The 24,498-nt window shown below is 39.7% G+C and overlaps 1 protein-coding gene across 4 annotated transcripts in view; it reads left to right on the top strand.

Annotated features, from left to right (window-relative positions):
* Positions 1-24,498, top strand: part of lrp8 (low density lipoprotein receptor-related protein 8, apolipoprotein e receptor) — a 181,778-nt gene that overhangs the window by 63,400 nt on the left and 93,880 nt on the right. For all 4 annotated transcript variants that reach the window (XM_042416147.1, XM_042416144.1, XM_042416143.1 and 1 more), the window contains exon 3: positions 22,889-23,011. In XM_042416147.1, coding sequence (XP_042272081.1) covers positions 22,889-23,011 — 123 coding nt within the window. The remainder of the gene's footprint in view (positions 1-22,888; positions 23,012-24,498) is intronic.

Below are 24,498 nucleotides of genomic sequence, written 5' to 3'. Positions count from 1 at the left end.
TCAAGAAAGGTGTAAAAAAAAAAAAAAACAAGAGCTACAGTCATGCTAATGGCTTTGTGGGGCACGTTGAGCTAAATGCTAACATCAGCATGCTATAATGCTCCCTTTGACAAAGCTAACAAGTTTTTCATGGTATTTGGTCATAAATTAAAGTATTAATAAATTAAAATAAATAAATGTGATGAAGTGCTAGAAGAAAGGTTTGCTGCATTGTCCAATAAAGTTACAGCTGTAGATATACAGTACATAGATATGGAAAAACACTGACTACCATTTGGTTCACATCCTCACACACTGCTGCAACCCCCCATCTCTCCCATTAATGTTATTTTTGTCCTTCCTTTCTTTATGATAAATGTTCAATAATTCAAACCATTTCCTTCACCCTTTGCTGCCTCTTAGCTCCTTTGTGTGTGATTGTATGTTGCTATGCTCAGCGCTCTGCCAGTGAGCTATGGTGCTACAGCATGGCCAGTCTCTGAGTGCCTTTGGTTGTAGTGAGGGAAATCAACTGTGGCAGAGCTGTAAATTATTCCTCTGGAGGGCTAAAGAGGCCGGAGCCTGCACTCGCTCCCCCTCTGCCATACCTTTATCAGGGCCCAGTCAGTTCCTATGGGCCCCTTATCCGTCAGGTCTGAAAGGCCCCAGCCAAGCAATATCACTGACATGGGCCACAAAAAGAGGTCCTTTAGTGTGCACGGAGAGAGAGAGAGAAGATGGACAGAGGGAGAGAGAGACAAAGAGAGGGAGGGGGTGAAAAGAGATCCTGTTGGGAATATCTCAGAGCCACTATGTACATAAAATTAAGGATGGAGGAGCGCAGTGAGGAGAGGAAGTTGTCAGCTTGACATTTTAATGTTGTTATTTAAAAAATGAAATAACATTTGTTTGCTAAGTGTTTGGATCTTGTTCTCCGAATTATGAAATTTATTTCAAGATTTCAACTAATGTATTTGATGATTATTTAATGTCTGCTGGATTTATTTGGATGGAACTGGGTCAGTGCAGATTGTACTGCTACAAAGGAAATCTGAATGTATTTGAATTTATGGCATATGGATTTCAAGATAGACATGTTTTATTATTTTTACAACATTTCATGCCTTTTACTAAACGCCTAATAGATTAATCAAGAAAAAAAAGAAATAAATCAACATTATTTGATAATAAAAATAATTAGCTTCAGGCCTTGAATCCATTTCTGAGCTTGTCGTTGTGTACTGAATGTACATATAATGTAGAGATTAAACTTTATTTAGTTCAGTAATTAATTAGTTGATTGATGGAAAATTAATCATCAACTATTTTGATAATTAATCTATTGTTTCAACCTTTTTCAATCAAAAATGCCAAACATTCACTTATTCCAGCCTCTCAAATGTGAGTGTTTGCTGCTTTTGTTTGTTTGTATATGATTAAAAAAAGAAACAGATTAAAAAAACATTACATTACATTCCTAGACTAAATGATTAATCAATTAATTAAGAAAAGAACTCGCCAATTAATCAATAATGAAAATAATCAGCATTTGCAGTGCTGATGTTGCTCAGTATTCTGAACATTGTAGTGATCAGTTTACAGACCAGTTTTACTGATCTTTGTGCCCCTGCTCACAAGTTGTCTGTTTTCCTTTTGTTCGTTTGAAAAGCTCACTTTTTTTGTAACTTTACATGCTTCGTTCATACTGTCAAAACAGTTTTCTCCCATCCGTTTTGCTCTGTCTGATATGTTCAGATGCAATATTTCACTTTCAGTGGAAAAGAGGGCTATTTACATTGTGGCCATACAAAAAAGAAGTCCATAAACATTTACTCTACAAAAGCATAAAAACAATCTTAACCACACCTTTAAAGAAAATGATGGGGGGACTTTATCTTTGCTTCGCTGTGTTTTAGTTTAAGACAGTGCAGCATTGTAAATACAATCTTTAAAGCTTTGTTTACGTGGTAGACAGGCCTCTGCTGTCTGTCCCCCTCACCATCACTCCTTCACCGCCTGAGAGAGGACTTCCTTGCATTCTGATTGCGGGCCTGTCTGTTCATACGGACTCTAAAGAATACTAATCAGCAAGGCCTCCTCTGTATGCAGACTCTATTCAGTCAAGCATGGTAGAAAATAACAGGAGACATATGATAAATGGGTGGTCCCATATTGCTCTTACTTATTATCTAGTGAGAGCCGCACTCAACGCTAAGATAGAGTTTAGGTGTGTATTATAGCATGTAGGGCTGAAGGCAACAGCTCAAGCTGCACCTCCTGTGTCACAAACACAGTGAAGGGCCAAACCAAAGAATCCTGAGTGCTTTAAAGTGGACAGCAAAGAATTTGTTTAAAATATAACACATGTTTGATCAATATTTGTTCTTTTTCACCATTGTCCTACATCATTCTTTTAGACTAGAGCAACTGAGTCGAACTTTTGTTTTCTGGGCCACAAAAAGTGGTACTTTATTTCCAGCCAGGAACTAATTAACAGGTTGGACTCAACAGCACTGAAGTTCACAGGCCTTGTAACAACTATAACATTCATTTAGACTGCAAGTGAGCACTGCTTGCTCTGTCAATATCAGGACTAGGGATGAGAATTTTGTTTATTGTTACTGACTTTTACATAACAGTTACATAATGGACTGCCCAAACAGTCTAAAAAAAAGGGAAAAATAAAGAGAAGGAGAGTGAGCTAGTTGGCCACCGATAAGGGGAAGAAAGAGCAATAGAAAGCAGGGAGACACTCTTAACTGAATCTTAGTTTTATTTGCACATTATTTCAGTGCAGTTAAGGAAGAGAACCAATTTACTATGTTTCTGTTTAATCACATGCAAAATTGATCCAAATCATTGCTATCTGCCTAATTTGCCTAATCTTTGCAGTTTCTGTGAAACAACAGAAACACAAAACCAAATGGAGTAAAGAAACTTTTATTTCCCCAAGTTGTTGTTCCTGGAGCTCCTTAGTTCCTGGGACAATTTGGTTGAAAAGGTCTATTAGTTACACACACATGAGCTTCCAAAAAGAACCACAGGGCTCTTTGCAGGCCCCTGAGCATCTTGCTCCTCTCTGTGTATCCACTGTACTTTACATGTCTGAAACAGCCCCCTCGTTCACATGTGGGGGGACAAGCTTTAGCTGTCAAATACGTCATGGTGGCTGGTTGCACCATCAATAGAAGCCTACTGATTCAAACTGAGAGGGTTTTCTTCAATACTTTAACACAATCTATAGTTAAAATAATGGTAAATATGCTAATTTGTACTACAAGGGGGATGTTATTCCACTTACTTTCTCCACCATCATCCTCAGTAAGAAGCCATGTTTGAAGCTTAGATCAGCTTACAAGCTAACCAGGACTTTGGGTGGTCAAACGGGTTCAACAAAACCCCCCTAGTGCTTGGCACAAGCTGCACCGAACACACACATACTCGCACAAACACACACCGAAGAATTAGAAAACATCATCACCATCCAGGAATACTTTCCAGAAATGCTAATGTGGTGTATTTCGACCTGTTTGCTCAGCCTACGTTTTTTAAAAAGCATTCAGACTTCACCAGAGTATTTAAAGACAGTCCTGTATAAGGTTAAAGCCCTGCTGTTATCACACTAAGCCAGAGAGTTCAGACCATCTTCCCCTTTCTGTAGCTTGCGGCAAAAAGAGAGGAAAAGAGGAAAGAGAAGAAAAGAAAAACGATGACAGTAAGGGAATCAGTACCGAAAAATTTTCAAGGCATCCCTTGTACACACATATACGCTCAGCTAGGCACATAACTACTCGCTTTCTTTGTCTCTCTTTCCCACACGTAGACACAGACACACCCCTCTGCCTTACCTGATAGGAACCTCTGGGATGAAGCTGATCAGATCTAAATACCCCTCCGGCAGGGATGTCTTTGATGGCTGTTGCCCAGCCTAATTTGAAGCAGGGCTCATCGCAAGCTTCCCTGTGGGATACTGGATCAAAAAACAGCCAGTGGAAAGAAAGCTGGGCCTGCAAGCGTGTGTGAGAGTGTTACTGTGGACATGCACACGCTCAGTATGTGTGAAAATGTGACTGTGTTGTGAGTATGTGGGTGAATGAGTGCTCTCACCTTGCTGTTCATCTAAGACCTTACAAATGGTGAAAGAGGACAGAGGACGGGGTGTACTGGCAGCTCCAGCCAAGGAGCCAGCATTTCCATTTTGTTCGCTGGAAGCCGAGTGTGAAACTTTGATGAAGAGCAATTTGCATCTCTGGATGGCTATGAAGAGGTCGGCTTTGTTCACTGCCACCAAAAAGCCGTGCCTGCACACTGCTGGCTCCAAAACCTGCCCACCCCATCACCAACGGGCACCCACCCTCTGCCCTTCACCCTCCGCCCTCCTGGCATCACTTTTCGGCTGCTTTAGCCAGAGGCTATTCCACCATTGTATTGTGTCTCCAAGAGCACCTGCTAGGGGCCCTTTCATCAACCCTCCCTTGGGTTTTTCAAAGCAATCCAAAGGCACCCCCCACCTGCGGCACACACACACACACACATACAAACACACACACACATACTGAAAATCACACAGACAGGTGGAGATGTACACAAATGTAGAAATAAACCAAGGATGATTGTGTAGACATGCCAAAAACATCATCAATCTTCATCTCAATGGATGGGAGGAGCAAGCAAAAGGTGAATAGCAACCACCCCTTGTTAGCTCAAATGTACGTAATGCATCCCACTTTGTAAATTCTGCATAATCTTTGAAGAGCAAATGAAAGAAAGGGCCCCACTGTCCCATATATTAAATCCTAACAAACAGTCCCCTGTGACTGTCTGTTGAAACAGGGAAACGGTTAATGAAGGGGGATGGTGTGGGAGACAGTGGAAAAGGAGAGAAGACAGGGTGGTTAGGGATTTGTGTGTATGTGTGAGTGTGTGTGGTAATAGGGCTGAGAGGCAAGTGTCTGGGTTGTATTTGTATTCCGGTGGCCCGGGGTATCCGTGGATACACCTAGGTGACTGGGAAACATGCAGAAGGAGGAAGTGGGAGAGTGGTTATTCCACAAACGTGCCCCCGATACCCACGATGATTAAAAAGAACCACACAGTGAGAGGTAACTTTAGGTCATTCCTGTCAAAAACATGCTCATCTACAGCTGCATCCTCTTTGATTTGTTTGTTAAATGTTTTGCAGATGATTTGGTGCGTTTGTTTTTAGTTTAATTCTGTGCATTTCCTGAATTCATAAATTAAAAGTATTGTTGAAAACATCAGAGGAAAAACACTTTTCTAATCTCCCATGGTAAATTAAAATAAATTACCCTCAAGACAGGAACTTGAAAAGAATAAAGGTCTCCTATTTTTTTAATGTCTGAGTTTACTCAGCAGATGCCAGCAGATATCAGAGAAACTATTAGTAACTAGCGCTTTGAACAAAAAAAACTGGCTGGTTGCTTGGATTTCAAGCTTTGTAAACGCAGTAAATACAGAGATCTGTGTATTTACTGGAAACGCCACAAATTCCCACCTCCCCTGACCTACCTGCCATGTGCTTTGCACATTGAGTTTCTCCAAAACCAGAGCAAACATTGGAGTAGAATGTGAAACATAGAGGGAATCACAAAAATAAACAAAATACTGATGTGAGTTGGCTTGGGAAGAACCTTGTAATGTAGCTAATTATAGCTAGCTAGCTAATGTTAGTTGTTAATAGCGTAGTATATTATGTATTATGTATTCGCTGACATTTTACAAAACATCCAGTGGTTCTCTTTTCTGTGTGTTTGTCTTGCCAGTACTTATTAGTAGTTGTCACTTTTACAGAAATTAAAGACAGTACATACTGTATGTGAAATATGAAATGTGAGGCATGCTAACGTTAGCTCTTAGTTTGGGTGGTGTGGTACCAACTTACCAGTTTATACCATGGACATATGAAAACTGGATACTTTGTTTCTTATAGTTAACTTTGTGTGCCTTTTGAGGTGTCCTGTCAACAGTTTTACATGTCTCTCTAATTATAATGCTCCATGGGGTCAATCATTTTTGGGGTTCAGTGGATCTTTTTGTTGCAGTACTGTGGTTGGCCACTGTGACAAATTGGCAGCAAGTGTGACGCTGTCAAAATGTGACAAAATTTAGTGACAGTGAACATTAAACATTCTAATACTCCACCACAGGGATTATAGCTCTGAAGTAGTGTATCATTTGGTAATCTCAAGATATGAAAGTCAAATCCCAATATACTGTAATATAAAATTATGTACCACAGGCCACTCCCAGCAGCCCCTCCATTTAAAGTTGAGATGTCATGAGATTATACCCAACAGATGAGCTCATTTGGCCAGCTAACAGGGTATGATGATTCATAAGCTGCAACAAAGGCTGTGTCAAATGGTTTGCTCCACATCCCTTTTTTCCCTTCTCTCCTAATGTTCCCAAATCAAGCTGCTTTGTGGGCCAATGAAAAGAGCTTAGTCATTGTGTAATTTCATTCATGCAGTCGATGATGATGGGACATGTTGGCCTTAAAGGGATTAGCCGAGAAAACATGATTACTTTGACAATGTAAACCTGCTTGAGACACCAGTGGTGAAGCTCTAAAGAGCAATCTCTGGTATTAGTAAGTCACCGCACTGTTGTGGAAATGTCATATTGACTTTTGTTACTCATAATTACAGTGATAGTAAAAAAAATGATGTCAGTTCCCACTTATATGTTCGATTGTTTCTGCTTTGCATTCTAATGCCACAAAGAACAAAAGGAAATTACTTTTACATAAAGTATTACCCTTAAAGTTAATTTGAGGCACTGAGTAAACATCTTTATAACCATCAGGTATCTTGGTTATTTACTCTCTATTTCTTCGATTAGTGGATTAGGTGGAACTGTGTCCAACTTTACCCAACAGAAATTGCAATATCCAGTTTTGTATCCATTTTCTGCCCTTAATTTTTTTCCCTTAAACAACATTAAACAATCCCCCACAAGTGGTTAAGAAAGGGTTTCATAGTTTTAAGGTCATTGTCATATCAGGGAAGTGCAAATGAGAGAAATCAACAAGCCAAAGCAAGTATACAGACACACAGAAAGCTAAATCCTTCTCTCTTGTCCTGAGACTTGTCATCTTTATTGCCATTTCTGACACATGCATGCGTATACACACGATATTTATCTATAATGATTCTATTACTTCCTCAAATTCAGATGTTTTTGTTACATTGAGGATCCTCCCAGTGGGAGTTTTTTATTCACTCTGAACTCAAGCCACGATCCTTTCATCCAATAGGTATTTCTTTATTTATTTTTCTAATCAGTGATCACAAACAAAGCAGACAAAGAAAGGGACAACTGGCTGTTTGCCAAAGGGAGAAGGGGTGGGAGGAAAGGATGGAAGGCGGGAGCGAATGAGTGTGCAACGCAGGCAGAAGGGAAAGGGTGGAGAAGAAGAGCAGATAAGGAACGTAGAACGAATGAGCGTGGCAGGAAAGACAAAAGATGGGACGCTGTGTACAGGGTTTTGTTTTGCTGAGAGCGCAGCAGAACACAGAGAGGCGGGATCAGTTTGTCACAAAAATAATCACATTCCGCCATCGCCTTTGGAAACTAAACAATGCAAAGCAGCAGGTTGAAATTTTTTTGTTTTTCACCTCAAATTTTAGCTCCATTTCCCTTCTTTCCTCTTTTGAACCAAAAGTCAAATAAGAATGCACAAACTGTACACCGCTGTAAAAGTAAATATACATAGATGTACATGTGCTCCAACTCCTGAGGCTCTTTGTTGCTTCCAAGCAGCAGCCGTTTGCAGTAGGTGATTTGTTCATTTTTAACAGGGGGGATGGCCCAATGGGAGGCTTATGGTTAACCCTAACCGTAGGACTGCAGTATTATCATATAGACCTAGCCTAATTTTTAATATTATAGTTGTAATTATAATTTCAATTTAATAGAACTGCTATTTGTATAAATACATTTTTTTGAGAAGGCCTATTCTTTACTGGATGTGGACATTAAGCATTTTAATGATGTTTATTTTTCAAACAGTTTTGAAAAATGAATTATGTACCTGTAGCAGCTGAGCGTGTTGTGGTCAGTGCAGATTAATTTCCTCAGTCACATTACCTGCTCCACTCCCAGGTTACACCAAACATCAATACTAAAAACTATATCTAACTATAATACTATATGTAGTCATGTCTGCCCTAAAATACTTTGTTACAGTCTTGGTGACTCTAACAAAGTATGTTAGAGTGTGTCTCTGTGATCCTCTCACTCTTCCATGACTACATGTTGCAACTTCGATCATAAAGATGACACTTCTCTATAGATTATATAGTATAGAATTGAGTATTTATATTATATAGTTTAAGATCCAAGATGAAACTGACAGAAGGGCGGGACTGATAGAAAAAGGCAAATCCGTCTGCTACCTCAGCACCACGGACAGCGCCATATATTTATCAATACACAGCACAGTTAGGCTACTGATATTTCAAAGCCCTGGTTGGGGCCATAGATTTTGACTAACACAAACCTCAGTCAGATAAAGGATCAGTGAGTCAAGCAGACCAGACTAACATAGTCAACTAAACAACCCCTCTGCCCCTGCACTCTCTCTGCTACCAGGGGATGGAGAGAGGGGATGGCAGGTTAACAAGGGATGCATTTTGGTCATTTTGCTAACAAGGGGGATGGCATCCTCCCTCATCCCCCCTCAAATCGCCTACTGGCCATTTGTAATTGAAATTAATTCTTTTTGCTTGTCAGCAGCAGGAGAAATTTTTCTCTCTCTTTTGTCTGCGGATGTTCGGCAGGCTTTGTTGGATTCCCCACCGCACCCCTCCTCTTCTCCCCCTCTCCTCCTCTTTCCAACCACTCCCTCTGGCGAGTGCTGATTTTTGATAATAAGCCCAGTGGTAATTTGTCATGTGGACCGACCAGCAGCGCGCGGCATGTGTGCGGTTGGGGACTTGAATGGCGATAGTGGAAGTGCAGGGCTGGGAGAGGGGAATTACGAGGCTCACAGCGAGCATCGATTCATACAGCCAGCGGGATTGTTGTTTGCTAGTAAAAAAAAGGCCTTTTCTTTTTGTTTTGGGAGGGGGCCACTGAAACCTCGCCTGTTTCCGCTTGTCAGTCAGTTACTTGCTAGAAGAGTAATTACAGAACAGAGTTTATGAATTTTTATTTTGCCACTTGAGTGCTGATGCCACATGCATAGCTAAGCACTTATGGTTTAGAATGTGTGATAATCATTGAGCAATTAAGCATTCATGAAAAAGAGCTGAAAAATGAATTAATTGTTTTAACCTTAATCCTACCGTCTGGGGTCCCCGCAGACCCCAGAGGTATACTTTTTGTCATATCTCACAGGTGCTTTATTCTATCTGTCCAATTTTTCATGACTTTCTCAATCAATTTGTTCCTAATGACTTAATATCATTGTTTTGTGTTTCTGTTTTAATTAGTGCTTTTTAAAAACACCAACGTATTTTGTCCCAGGGGACCCCAGTCAAAAGCACTCAATTCCGCCTATGCAGTTTTAATAGATGGAACTGTATATTGAGTTCATGTTTGCCATGGGTCTTAATTTAAAGTATCACCACTACGGGGGGGTAGGGGCACTCTGTCAGTCATTTTGAAGGCTCTATGGAAAGATTGTACTTTGGATAAAAGCTGCAATTTGTATTAAAGGAAAGTATATATTTTTGTTTTACACAATATGCAAATTAACTGTAGCTGCCCTAAAATAATAATAATGATCTGTTTTTTTCACATGACATTAATTACATAACTAATAATATTTTGAGAAGGAATATGTTAACATTTTGCTATGATGGTTGTTTCTTACAGTAGTCTATTCTTGGGGTCCCCAGGGACCGCAGTCTGTAGTCCTTGTGCGTTAAATATATTTGTAGGATGAGGGTTAAAATGAACATAGGTTGTTAGAGAAGCTGAATTCAGTATCTTCCCCTCTTTGTGCTGTGTGCTGCAAAACATGTTCACACATGTGTGCATGTACGTGCATGTGTTTATACGTAGCCACAAAGGGGGTGGCTCAACTGAGGTTTCATATAGTACTGTATTGTATATCCCTTCCCCCCAGTCATCACACAGGTTTCATGGCCCCAGTGGGACATTTATGTTATGCGTGTATGTCTGTAGATGTGTGTGTGAGCGGCTTGCACACATGTGCGTGTGTTTCGCGCGTGTTAGGGTGTTGGAGAGCTTTAAATGGACTGTCAGCAATGGGGCCTTTGGAGACAGTCCCTTTGTGTCTGTGTGTTTGTGCATACATAAAAACGTACCATATCACTTGCAGGTCATTGAGAGCGTAGTTCATTCTGCAGTCAGACTTTACAGCAAGTCTGGAAGCCAGTCTCGTTCACAGAAGGATTTTTTTTAATTGTGTGAGGTTTTGTTAGGACTTTTTTTTTGATCAACATAATTGTGTGTTTACAGCATCTTTACACAAATACATTTTTTTCCTTTTGAGTTAAAACAACTGGTATTAATCAAGCACTGAGAGGAAAAGGGAACTGTAGATGTATTTATCTAAGTGTTTCTGCTTTCATTGTAATAATTTATTTGTGACACAATTTGTGCTGTCAAATAAAATCAAAAGATATTTATAATTGTACAGTAGGAATTTAACACACATCTATGAACACATCATCAGTCAAACAGTGTTGACAGCACCCCAGTGAATGCACGACCCGTACGCTGTAGGTTTTACGTGTGTGGGGAGGAGCAGGCTAAAGGATTGATAGCTGATATTAAAACGATGACCCTGTCTATGAAAGTGGCCCTCTGATAGTCTGATGAGATTGGAGTGTCGGGGTGGGACCTGGGGGAGGGTATGATGTGTGTGTCTGTGTCCATGTGTGCGAGTATGTATGTGAGTAACAGTGCTGGTATCAGTGTCTGAGTGTTTAAAAAAATCAATGCAGGTCAAGTCTGAGAGCCGGATGTCACCCAGATGGCCTGTTGTTAGGGGGATTTGTAGTGTATGTGTGTGTGTGTGTGTGTGTGTGTGTGTGTGTGGTGGTAGTAGTAGACAGTGCAGGGGCAGTGGGTTTCTCATATGTCACGTTTAATGAGAGGGAATGAAGCAGAGGGATATGACCTCATAGAATCTCTAGACATCTTGGAAAAGAATACCATCACATACATAAATTAGCACACGCCTATTAAAATACCCCCACTCACACACACCTCATGTATCTTTTGCAACCTTTTTTGTTGGTGTTGGCCTGTCTACAGTAACTCAAACATATTGTTCTTCTCTGTGATGACCTACCGTAACGTTGTTACAAGAACAGAATTTTAAATCCCAAAGCTACATATTGTGTTTGGGTAAATGCTAGATTTTTTTTTCTTTGTTTGCTTTTTTGCCATTTTTAATCTTACAATCTAGAGCTGAAACAACTAAAACTCATCGATTAATCAATCGAAAGAAAATTAATTTAATCATTTTTTCTAGCAAAAATGCCAAATATGAATTGTTTTCAGCGTCTTTATTGTGAAGAGTTGCTGCTTTTCTTTGTCATATGTGGTAGTAAACAGCTGTGGGTTTTACATTGTTGGTCAGAAAAAACAAGCAATTTGAAAACTGTGGGTTTTAGAAGATTGTGATGAGCATTTTTCACTAGTTTCTGACATGTTATAAACCAAAAGATTAATCAGCTAATAGACAAAATAATGGACAGATGAATCAATCTGTTTTGAATTGCTCATCACTGTGGTGTTCTACTCTGTACTTTTACTTTTTCATTAATCAGCATGTGCTGTCCTTGTGTGTGACATGAAAGTATAATTTTCTTGAAATGTCTCACTGTTATAAGTGAGTGAAACGATGTAAAAAAAAAAAAAGTGCAAAAAGTGACACTTTTTAATATGGAAATGTGCATATTGCTTTGTTGCTTTTACTCTCTCCTGTTCATGGGTCAGCATCACTTTTTTGCAAAGTTATTATTTCTTTATAACAACAGAATCAGTATGTCACAGCCTGGACCGCAGTGCTGCTTGGAGCATTTTGCTGTCCGACGCCATCGTTTGAGGGACTGACAGGCTTCATGTTGTAAAAACAAAAACAAGCCTGGCCCTGTTTGTTTCTCACTCGCCATGTGCTCCCACAATGGCCCCTTTTTGTGCCGCTAGTTAATTAGCAGGCTCTGAAACTAGCACTGCGCGGCATACAAAGCAACTGTTCTCTGATCCCTTTGACAAGATCACCCTCACAACAACAAATACACTCACGTTTGTTTGTGTCGAGAGCTCGCTAAGAGCCTTCTGGGCACACTGCGTCCGAACAAAGAAGGTTAGAAGGGGAGAAAGAAAGAAAGAAAAGAATTAAGGAGGAAGTGTTTAGGAGGGGCAGGGAATGAAAGATGATTATGTTGAAAGGGGACAATCAATTTGTTTTCATTTAATTGGAGGAATTTCTGGAGCTTGATCACAGTGAATGATAGGCCCGTCTTAAAGCTTTAACAGCTGTGCGTTTGAGACGGGGGGGGGGGGGGGGGGGGGGGCAGAATGTTAGGAAAGAGAAAGAAAAGAAACAGGAGAGACTGAGAGATAGATTATGCATAAAAAGGGAAATAAAGAAAGAGGCTCTTATATTTTGTCTCCTTACAAGCAATTTCCTCCCATTATAAATGATATGTCTCTGATTCTGTCTTTGATCATCACAGTGGCCCTGTATCTGTCTGTCCGTCTTCTTTTTCTTCTTCTATTGTCGTGCTTGTTCCCCTCCACTTCTAAGCTGCTTTGCAGAGCTGTAATGCCCCGCTTATGTAAGGGGTGAGCAAGGATCGGGGACCCAGGATGTGACAGGATTTGGGAGGCCTTAGGCTTTTTGGCATGCGGGTGATGCAGACGCCGTTGTTCTGGGAGTTAAAATCCAGAGAACTGGGAACAACACTGAGCCAAGAGGACAATGGCATAACATGCCCACAGTGATTTTTCTTCTCAGCTAGTCAAAATAATGGAGAGTCAGCCAACTGACCAGATCATTGGTAACAGACAAAGCTGCAAGACTAACATTAGCTTCACTGACAAATTAAATATACAATACACTACACAGTCCTTAAGGCACATTGTGTCAAATTAATTCCAGACTTCATAATGTCCAGAAGCAAGAATAAGCCAAAAACTTTGAAGGGCATCAACCGAAGCCATGTTGCACACACTGAAGGCATTATAAATACAGAAGACATTCTCAAGATACAGGTCATGTTATGATAAAGGGAATGAATGCTTGTCTAGAGAGTTGACGCACATCAACCGTGGGGAATATGACAGTATATATGTATCCTAACAAACCTGACAAAAAACAAATTACAACACAATTGAATTTGCTTATATAGTAAGATAATACGTTTGTATAACTAAATTTATTAACGGAACTCTTGCAGTTGTACACCAAAGTAAAAAGATGCTGTCAAGAAGAAAAACCCTCAGTAAGGGAAAATCTAAACTTATCTTTTTCAGTCAGAGACAAGCATATCTTCCAGTTGATCTTAGAGAACCTTTTGTATTGTATACTTAATGTAAAAATCAGTATATTTAAATTGAGACCTTGCAGCAGTCACGTCTCTCACAGAACGATCAGGTTGGTAGACTGTACTGCTGGCTTTTTGGATTCACATGTCAAACACGCAATGGAACGAGAAAATGTCCAACAAGACAAGCGTGAATTAAGCGGTCATTTTACAGCGCTAATATTTGGCTAAGGTGTCATGCAAACATGGCTGACTCCAAGGATTCTTGCCAGTGTGAGCAAAGAGAGAACAGACTCCAGGATGAACAGGATGTCTGAAGTATGTAGGCCTAAGTGTTTTTTCATGTACTTTCTTTGCATGTTGTATGTGTTTATTCTATGCAATTAGGTAATGCTGTTTTCACAGCGACTGAAATTTCATAGTAAAATAATTCCTATTCTATATTATTATTCTGCACAACATCCTCCCTCATCAGCTTCTCTTAATGTTAATCCCCATCACAGCAAAGTGAGCCATACAAAGGCTCTTCACATTTCCCTGAAAGCTTAGAAGACAGAAAAAGTGGTGCAATCTGTTCTCCTAAAATGAGTAAACAGATGCAGACTTAAGCAAAGGTATAAACAGATTCATGAGCACACACAGACACACACAAGAGAAAGATTAACCTCTGTGAAGAAGTTGTATAGGAGTAGGAGCTGACAAGCTTTCCTTCCACAAAGCGTCTTAGTTTCCTTGATACTGTTTTGCGTTTTGGAGTTGGCCCCCTTTTGAAATCCTCAGGATATGACTGCTGCGTGATGTGTCTGCTCCGTTCCGCTTTGTTTTTGCACACTTCTTCTTCATTTGTCAAATTAAAGGAAACTATTTATTTCTCTAAAGCACGGCTGCACCTGCTTGCCAAAAATTTCTTCAAGTGGTTGGAAAGTGAAGGATTTCACTGTTGAAAGACTACTTTATTGGTCCCAGAGAGAAATTGTGTCCTTACCGCAGTTGAGAATGTGCAATAAAAACAAAAAATAAAGAACGAAAAGAACACTGAATACTGGTAATGTACAAGGGTAAGGTAATTTGCACCCCCTGCTCTCATTCCACCATCCACCACAACATATGGAATTCACCACAACAAACTCAGAGAAATCAAGGATATGAGCTGCCTTAAAAACAACAAAAACAACTTTAAAACATCTCTAGATATAGACCTGAGTTGACAGGGTTCCAGTTTTCCTAAAGTTTGCTGTCATCTCTTTCATCTTGGCCACATTAAATTTCAGGAGGATCCTCTTTTACCACGTGATGCAGCTGTCACTCAGGTGTCTGTACTCCCGACTGCTGCTCACCTCTGGTGCACCCCGTTACTGATTCACTTGTGTTTTTGTCTCAAATATCTGGAGACCACGTCTGGCTGAGGATTGGCTCAGCTCTCCTGTGTCCAGCAACAGAGATCATAAAATAGTAACAAGCTTCTTTGAACTGGTAGGTGGTATTTGATGTGCTGTGAGGAGCATAATATATAGTGTGTTTGATCTAGCCAGCTGTCTGGATTGCCAATCCATGAGTTCCCCTCACATCTCCAGCCTTTGTAGTGTGTGCATTGGATTCACAACCAGGTACACACGCAGCTGTGAGCATGCATGCAAAAACACAGGTGCAAAAGAAGTTTCTCAGATTCTTGGCCTACACCGCAATTTGAAAGTATCATCTACCTGTGATACTTGCGAATGTACACGCTTAAGAACCACTCCAGTCATAGATTTAAGTTGCAGTTAAGGATAGTTTGGCTTTGAACAGTTTGAGAAACTTTGTATTGACCGTAACTAGTGTAGCACCTGTTCAAAACGAGCCGATTGCTACTTCAACGAATAGAAAAATGAATACAGTTGATGTGAGGTGTGAATGAGTATACACATCAACTACATGAAAGAAAATAATGCTCTATAATACATAGATGATATGATTAATAGGCTAAGTACTCTAAAGGTAAATACATGTTCTTTTCTCATTTTAAATAAAATAAGGGCTGCATTTAAAAATAAAATAATCCTAAAATAAAGTTGATCGATCATATTTGGCTCTTAGATCCTTCCTGTTTTCTGTGCCTTTAGTTCTTTCCTTTAGTAGATAGATGAAACTTAAGCTGCCATTTGAGTTGCAATCAATCCATGGGTGGATCATGAGTTGATTATTTCTTTATCTCTCATCTGATGTAGGTGGCATTCAAAATGTTACATCCAATCACTCCCCGCTGTCCGTTACATCACAGTAAGCGGCTTCACTGTGCTGCTGTTGTATTCCAGTCTTTTCTCCACAATATCTCTCTGTCTCCCGCTGATTATTGGGAAACTAGACAGGCCTTTAATCTCCTCACAAGACCAATATTATACTTGTCTACTTTATTCCATCCTTCTCTTTGTTTCTTGCTGACACACACACAGGCACATACTGTATACATTTCTTGGCGTATTCCCCGCTCGCTCTTAGTTGTGGTTCAACCTCTGCTCACTGATTAACGGCCCCTTTCCCTCTACTGACATGCCCCGTTCTTTAGCTCTTTAGCCGATCACAACAATGTGGAGGACCATCTATTTCCTCTCCTCTTTCTTCCATGCTCACTCTTGCCCTGTTCTCGTTTTTTTTTTTCCAGTCTCTTATTTTTCTCCCTTCCCTGTTTTGCTCTTTCCTGGGTCCTCCATAGACTTGTTTACAACCAGAGACATACGGTATTGTTTTTTTCTGAGATCTTCTCTGTGCTGTTAGTTTTGAACTTAAGGAGTTTAGATAAAGATGTGCAGAACATACAGTCACAGTTTCCAGATTTGCTCTGGGAAAACTTTTTAAACACTGATAAATTCTTCTCTTTTTTTTAAAAAAAAGAAAGAAAGTCTTAAATGTAGTGTGTCATTTAGACGTATTGAGCTTCATGTAATACTGTGGAAAGTAAATAAAAAATCTCTTCAAAAACCAAGAAGATGACTCCATCTGAACAAGACTGCTGCACAGCCAAGTTCATTTTCATAATCATCAGTTTACTCAGACGGGCTTTGTTTGGTGTCAACCTGCAGAGCATCTTTGCACTGCAGAGGTGAACTGCAGAAATAATTTCAAGCACTCAGTGCTGAAGGTCTATTTCTGTCACTTAAATTTGGTTGGTTGGTTTATTCAAACAGACTCTTCTGTTACATACTAATAGTTCAAGACACACACACACACACACATCAGGACGTACTGTAGGTAATGGAATACCTGAACAGTGTGACATGGTTACCGCAGTGTTTACTCTGGCTTTTCTCCAAAATTTGTGTAAACAGAACTCATAGTATTTCAGGTTGGGCTTTTTTCTCCATCATTTCTCCTGGTTTGTGTTATGAATCAGAACTATATTATTTTGAACCAAATTTACCTGTCTTAGTCAAATTTACCTCTCTTAGTCAGGGTTATAAGGTTGTGTTTGGGTTGAAGCAGGGTCAGATTTGGCTTGCTAGTGTTTGGGTTAGAGCTACAAAGATCTAGCAACATCTACAAAGTACATAGATGACAAAAAGGCTTGGAGGAAGTTCCTCTTATGTTCTGGAAACATTCACTGATGATCACTTTCAGTGTAAGAGGCACTTGCGCACATGATTTTGTACACTACACACAAGAACAGCCAGTGTCTATAGTTACAGCAAACCTCTACTGTCAATCTGGGTACACAACCATTTTCTATTGGTGACCAATAAACACAAACTGTAAAAACACTCCAGCAGTTAATTTGTTTCAAATACAGAAAGATGAAAATGTACCTTTTGTAATGTATCTTCATACTATCCAAATAAAAAGATGTATTTGAATCTGGTGTTTGCCAGAGCAAAGGCTAGTGAACAACGGATGCTTGCTTTGTTTGCTCGCACTTATAAATTTAGGTGTCACAGCCTGACAGAGGGATGGTAAATATTTTTCAGTGCTGCACCAGATGTCTGTTTCAAACCTTTGTTATTGAGGCTAATCAACGTTTAAGGGACCACAGTCAACGCATCCTAATTAGAGGCGACACAGTGCTCCCTTAGCTATTATTCTGCTGTTGGATGTTTTATTTCCATTTCCCTTTCTCTGTGTGCGTGTAATAGAGTGTGTAAATTGAATGACTCGGAGGGAGGTGCTGACCTTCACCTGTTCTCGGGTCAAACCATACCATGTAAAATCATGTGGTCATGAGGATGTGGTAAAGAATCCTAAGAGGTGCTTAGTGTGTGTGTGCGTGTGTGTTGTGTGGATGAGTCCATATGAACATCTGTAGGTCAGCTTAGTCACTCATTTATCATGGGAGTCTTCAGAGCATGACATTAGGCAGAATGTCAGAGGACGATGAACACAGTATTGCCTGCAGAAAAGGTGGACAGCGCTAATACCTTTGAAGTGTATGCTGAACATGTCTTTTGGTGCTGCCCACTTGGTCACCTCCATGTATCGCTATAATGGGCATTGCTTTACTGTAATGGTTTGGCCTTGCCTGACCCTTCTGTAGGTATAATATTCAAGTAGAGAATCACAGGACTGATTATCCAAATGTTACAGTATAAACTCTACATTTTACATTTCACTATCTCAGTCTCATATATAACATAACAAACCAATGCTGATTTGTATGGCACGGTATCAGAAACTTTCTACTCACAATCTCTCACTCTGCATTTGCATAGGGCCAAATGTAACAGACATGATATTGTCTCAATATTTTGTATGGACAGATACAGTAGAGTTTATTACTTTATATCAATATAATATATTTTCAGCACATGTTTGGTAAAATTTGTCAAACAAAAAAGTTAAAATGTTTTAGTTAAAACCTTAAACACGCAGCTTATTTTTCTGCAACATTATTCTATTAATGGAATTACTCTCTCTATCTTCACATACTGAAAATCTACAGTATGTACAGGCTCTTTGAAAAGCACTCTGGGAAACATAAACCTAAGAAATCCCTGGTTAAGTAAGTGCGTGTGAAGTGGAATTATAAGATATGAGAATCTGACGTTGCAGTTTAAAAGTGCACAAAGTTAGCGATGACTCGAGAACGGAGTTAAAATAACCTTGTGAGTAAGCTTCCGGTCAGTCTTCTATTTCACATAAATATTAATCACTTTTTCTATCTGGGGAAAGGAGACTAAAAGAACATAATGTGTTGCTTCGACTCTTAAGAGGAAAGGTGGTCGGTAGGTGAGGGTGTGTGTATGTGTGTGTAGTTTTTCTCACGTCCACATTCGCTCTCACACCTCATAAGGCAGGTTTAGGCTGTTCCATATGGATGACATTCATATATGACAGGTCCTGGTGCATCAGAATGTAAATGTAAGCGGCTGTTTGTGTGTGCATCAGCAACTCCTGAGAGGCATGGGAATTTTTTTTTTTTTTTTTCGGTGCAGATGTGTTTATACGTTTGTCTTAATGTGAATGTTGCATGTGGAAATGTCCACCTATTTTATAATTTATATATTTGTCCACCATTTAGAGGAATATATGTGATATTTAAATGCAGTGTTGCTCTTTCCTTTCCCTCTTAAATATTGTTCTGGGAGTGTATTGAGGTTTTTATTCCTAGTGTCAGTTTCCGTGCCTGTTGCAGATGAAAAATCTGTGTTATTCGAATGCTTATTTCATTATATGAAAGCTCTCTTTCCAGAGTTGTGTACTGTATACTCATCTGAGGGAAGATTTTCTTGCATAGAACCAATCACTATTCATTCAGTATTCAAAACCCCCAGTGACGGCACTCCCGAAATGTAATTCTCAGCTTTCAAAATGGATAATAGCTTTCCATAATGTATTTTATTGAAATCCTAACATTTTTACTTATAGAGGAGATGTCATTTTCAAAGTCTTCATATTGAATGTACGAGCTTCGTAACTTATCTCTTTCCGCTTATTTTAAGGGTTGATTAAAAAAGTGTTGTCCAATAGTTGCTCTACATTGTTGGAGTGGTTAATGGTTGTTCCATTGTTGGATTTTTTTTTTTTTAATTGCTGTCCAGTGCCACTCTTGAACAAATGTGCGGGTAACATCTTCCATGCTAAGGTTAATTAAAAGCATCTTTTTTTTTTGCTCACTGAGGAAAAACTGCTACTCGATGCCTTTGGTCTCTCAGAACAAGAAGGGACCAAGGTGAGTTGTAGCCTTTTTGTCCTTAAGATAAGAAGAAATAAGAGTTAAAGGAAGGGTTGTAGGAAATTGATAGGCTTATGTTTGCTGGTTTCTGCATTTTAATTAATCCTTTTGAGTGTGATATGTTGTAAGCCGGCCTGCCACCTGCACCATTTTGTATCCCCAGCTGAATTAAACAGGCTGCTTTCCGGGAGAGTGAGATGACCATTGTTGTGAGTCATGATATGAAGGTGGAGGAAAAGCGCTTATTTGTGGATGTCTTACATCAGCTTAATTGTAAACTACAGTTGTGAATTAAACTGCCAAGTGTGTACTCCGTGTGTGGCTACAGTTGGCTCTGTTATCAGACAGAGAAGGAGGGAAAAATGGGGAAAAAAAAAAAAAAGAAAATGGGGAGAGTGGACAGGAAAAGATGGGATTTATGCTAACATGCTGGTAGGTAGGGAAAGGATTTATTCGGTCCTTTGTGAAGACTGATTCCATTACACTAGACCCCACCTCGACAGCCTCTTTCCCTCTTGTCTTTTGTTTCTGTTCTATTCTCTGCTCTCCCCTCTCTTTCTATTTACCTTTGTCTCTGGCCCTGACTGCTCTCTAATCCCGAGAGTCACACTTTTCATTTATTCTAGGCCTACACCTTCTTCAATCCCATCTCTCTCATGTCTTTAAGACTCCCTTTTCCTTTTTTCTCTCTACTTACAATCAATACTCTGTGCTGGTGAGTGTGTGAATGTGTGGTTGTCTCTATCTTTTCTTCAAGCTGCCATAACATGTCATCTATATAAATAAATTTAGATATACATATAAAGAGCCTTGGTCCCCATGGGTGAGATGTTGTGAGTTTCTCTTACATGTACATCATTATTATGGCTCCCACTTGTGCCATCAGTCATTACTCTGCCTTTTACCACACACCACAGGAACATCCAAGGCTACACATATAAACATCAAGCTAATAAGCTGGCTAGCTTCTCCCTTGCCAAGTAGAATAAGACTGTTTATATGCTGCCATGGTTCGATTAATTCCTTGAATACTTCCGTAGTACAGTGCATGGCACTAATAATACAGATTCAATTCTGTACTAGACAGAATGAAAAATATTTCTATATTTGCAAGTATAACATTTCAAAATATAGTATGACATTTTGGGAAATATGTTTATGTGCTTTCTTGCTGAGTTGGATGTGAGGATCAATACCATTCTCATGTCTGTACCCTAAATATGAGGCTACAGTCAGAAGACAGCTAGCTTAATCACTGCTCCCAGCCATGAAATGGTCTCGCACATAACCCCCCATAAAACCACAACTTGTTGTTTTTACATTTTGGTTTTCATACAGAATAAACAAATGATATATAACATGTTAAATAGTGAGCTATAGATGTGCTAGCAGGCGAGTTGTTTCCCCCTCTTACCAGTTTTTATGCTAAGCAAAGCTAACCATCTGCTGGCGATAGCTACACATTTCCATTGCAAATGAAAGTGGTATCGATCTGCTCAGCTAACTCTCAGCAGGAAAGCAAATAAGCCTATTTACCAAAATGCATAACAATTCCAAAAGTGTCAATTATATGTATTTTCATTGGTTTCATGACATTGTGAATGATTTTGGTGTCTACAAGTAGACCACAAAAGACCCATGTGTTCCAAAAGTGCAAAACCTCTGAAGTAAAGGACACTGTAGGTAATATATTAGTTATTGTACAGTTATGGCAAGTCATAGTAAGTAAAATATTAGTTATTTACTCACATGAAGGAAAATGGAACAGCAGCAGTCAAAGTTACTCTCTGCTCATCAGAAAAAAAATACCGCAACACAAGCACAACCACACACAAACTTTCTTGCCATTTGTCAGCCTCTCTCTCTGTATATTTCATCATGGCCAGGCAAGGCATCGCTAACACGCCAAGCGAGTGCTTTCTCTTGTTCAGTGGCTCTCGCTGTCAAGGAGAGGGATTTATTAGCCTCTCCCCGTGACAGACTCAAGTGCTTCAATTTTCCCCTTGCTTGGAGAGTGACTGCACAAAACCTTTGGAGTCTATAGGCTATCAGGAAACAGAGCCAGAGTTGGTTCTGCAAAGACTCAGCTGGACCCTGAAGGTGGATCGTGGGATGGATAAAATGGAACAAAACCTTTGAGCCAGTTCTGGCACACACCATTAGGGGTGCAGCTCTGCTCACATGTGACATACTCTTTTCACTGCAACATATATGCAATATCCAACACTACTTAAGCTGGCATTGCAATGATCAGATGATCAAACTGTTAATGTGAAATGGGTCGCTCATAGTGACAACCTCACAGAGAATCATTACCCAACTCTGCAGTTTCCACTCATCTCTAGGGAGATTCATAGTGTCTTTTAGCTCATTGGTTATGTTTTACAGCCTGACATTTTACTGTTTTAGTCTTCTCTCACCAGTCTCATTAGTGTTGTTTCCAGCTGCAGATATACTGGACTTGCACTCATCAGGTGCAAGTCCAGTATACAGTATCATATCAGTTTTATAATATGTCAAATGTTGTGTTTTCAGGCCCCAAGTCGCCAAAAAAAACCCAAACAAAACAAACAGTGCAGGTTTAATGAGTCTCTTTTCATGAGCAAATTTCTAAAATACTCAAATTATGCAACAAATCAATTTGGTCCTCATTAAAGAATTTATTTTGATTGACAATTTATTCCAAAATTTAGAAATATCAAAATGGATTCAGCAGGAGACTGGAGACTTTTTTTTATCCATGCTGAGTCCTTTATAATGTCAAAAATCAGTGTGGCTGAGAAATGTCCAAAGCTCTTACAAAGGATCTCACTTAACTTACGGCCCTGATACACTGAGTCGACCTCAAAAAACAGACACCAACAAAGACTAACTCATCAAATGCTTCATGGTTTCTGTTACAAGCTGCACTTGAACACACTACCGAGACTTCAGCCAACTACTGGCTGCATAACTGCAAAACATTGCCTGCTAATGGTTAAATTAAAATTGGACTGGAAAATTGTTTTGAAGTTGGTGCTCAAGAGTCACTCTTTGCTTGAGTTAAATTTTAATGGCCTGGCCTTGTTGCCTTGTGTTAAGTGGATTACCAAACTTTTGACATGTTTCCGTAGTGCTCACTGCTGTAATGTTTTAGCACTTGCTATCACTTCCCGTGTTCCAGAGGATTATTCCAGTTGAATACCTACTTAATATCTACTATAACGTACTATCACAGCTTCATATCACTGCTTTAATTTTCTTTGAGACTTAATGATGCATGTTTCTTCTATCTCCACAGCAAAGAAGACATGTGCGACCACAGACTTTGCCTGTAAGAATGGACAGTGCGTTCCGGCTAGGTGGCGCTGTGATGGAGAGCCAGAGTGTGCAGACGGTTCAGATGAGGCTGATGCAATCTGCAGTAAGTAGCTGACTAGACACACAGACAGACAGACACACACACACACACACACACAGCCACACATGTAGACAAGCAATACCAAAGGCAAACATATAAACAGACAGAGGGACAGCCATGTACACACAGTCAGGTCAACACACACCCACATTTTACTTCCTCGAATGCATTAACAGCTGCAAGCATTTGTGTTTGTGTGTATGTTTGTGTGCGTGTCTGTTTTGTGTAGTGTATACATGCATGTGTGTGTATTTAATGAAAAGAAAGTCTACATGAAATGAAAGCACAATTTCCAGCACACATGCACACACAGACAAGACTTCATTGTTTTTGTAGCTTTCATAGTCATGTAATTTGTGTTTAAACCAGTTGACTTTCACACACATACACACATACACAGTGTTATGCCAACACGTACACACCGTTTCCTTCGGCATAAAGCACTCTCAAGGTCGACCGGTCTCACTGTGTCACATTTTGCTGTGCTCTAGCCACTGTGCCAACCTTCTCTTTTTTGCACATTGCCTCAGAAAATTGCTTTCAGTTGATTTTTATGTTGTTGGCTGCACCGTCAGACACAGGACCTCCATACATGGTTTAATCAAGGCCTCAGTAAATGCATGAGTGGACAAGATGTTTGCTTCATTCAAGCTATTTTAATACAGCACACTAAGAGTGAGAATTAGTAATCATTTCTGAGCCCTGAATCCATCTCGGTTTCTCACAAAGGATATCATCACATAGCAAATGATTTACTGTAATTTACATGTTCACTTGTTCTGTTTGAGACACCTTTGGATAAATAACTACTGTGCTGAGAAAACGGCCATGCCCATCTATGTAGTAACGCATGTGACAGTCATTATCATTTGTCCAGCACTGAAATAGTCTAAAATATGAGTTTGCGTGATTGTTGAACCTTTGTTCTCAGCATACACTAGTGTAATTATGAAAGATGGAAAACAGCCTGTAAACAGACTTCACCTGTTACACTCTTATTTAAAAGGTTGGCAGGTGTTGAGGTCGCTCCCTGTCGCAATTATGAAAAATGGAACACAGCCACAGTGATTATGGGGTTTTTAATCAGCAGTAAGTCAGAGGTAACCCAGTATTCACAGGTTGGCAACTGGACCACAAAGGGGTGTGATGAGTGTGAGGTGGGCCAATAAGGTTATATATAGCATGTAAGTGTTTGTGTGGTGAAGTTATGAGATCAACAACTGAGAGAAGGGGAGGAAAAGACCGTGTGTATGCTGGGAGTTTAAAAGGCATTGAGAGATTTTTTTGTTGGGAGGTTATTAGCTGGCTTTTGGAAATGTATGGTAGAGGTGAAATTAATTTCTGACACAAGAGGCTTTTGAGCTACACAATAGATTTACAAGCTTATGAACTTTTTTTGTTTTGAAATCTTCAGGTTCATGCTAAGTGTTAAGGCCTAGTCACATCTCTTATAGTAGGTGCATAGGTTGAGTTGTGCTTCCCCAAACCAT

Source organism: Thunnus maccoyii, chromosome 7 (genome assembly GCF_910596095.1).
Source record: "Thunnus maccoyii chromosome 7, fThuMac1.1, whole genome shotgun sequence".
Classification (NCBI taxonomy): Eukaryota; Metazoa; Chordata; class Actinopteri; order Scombriformes; family Scombridae; genus Thunnus; species Thunnus maccoyii.
This window is presented reverse-complemented; position numbering and strand designations above follow the sequence as displayed.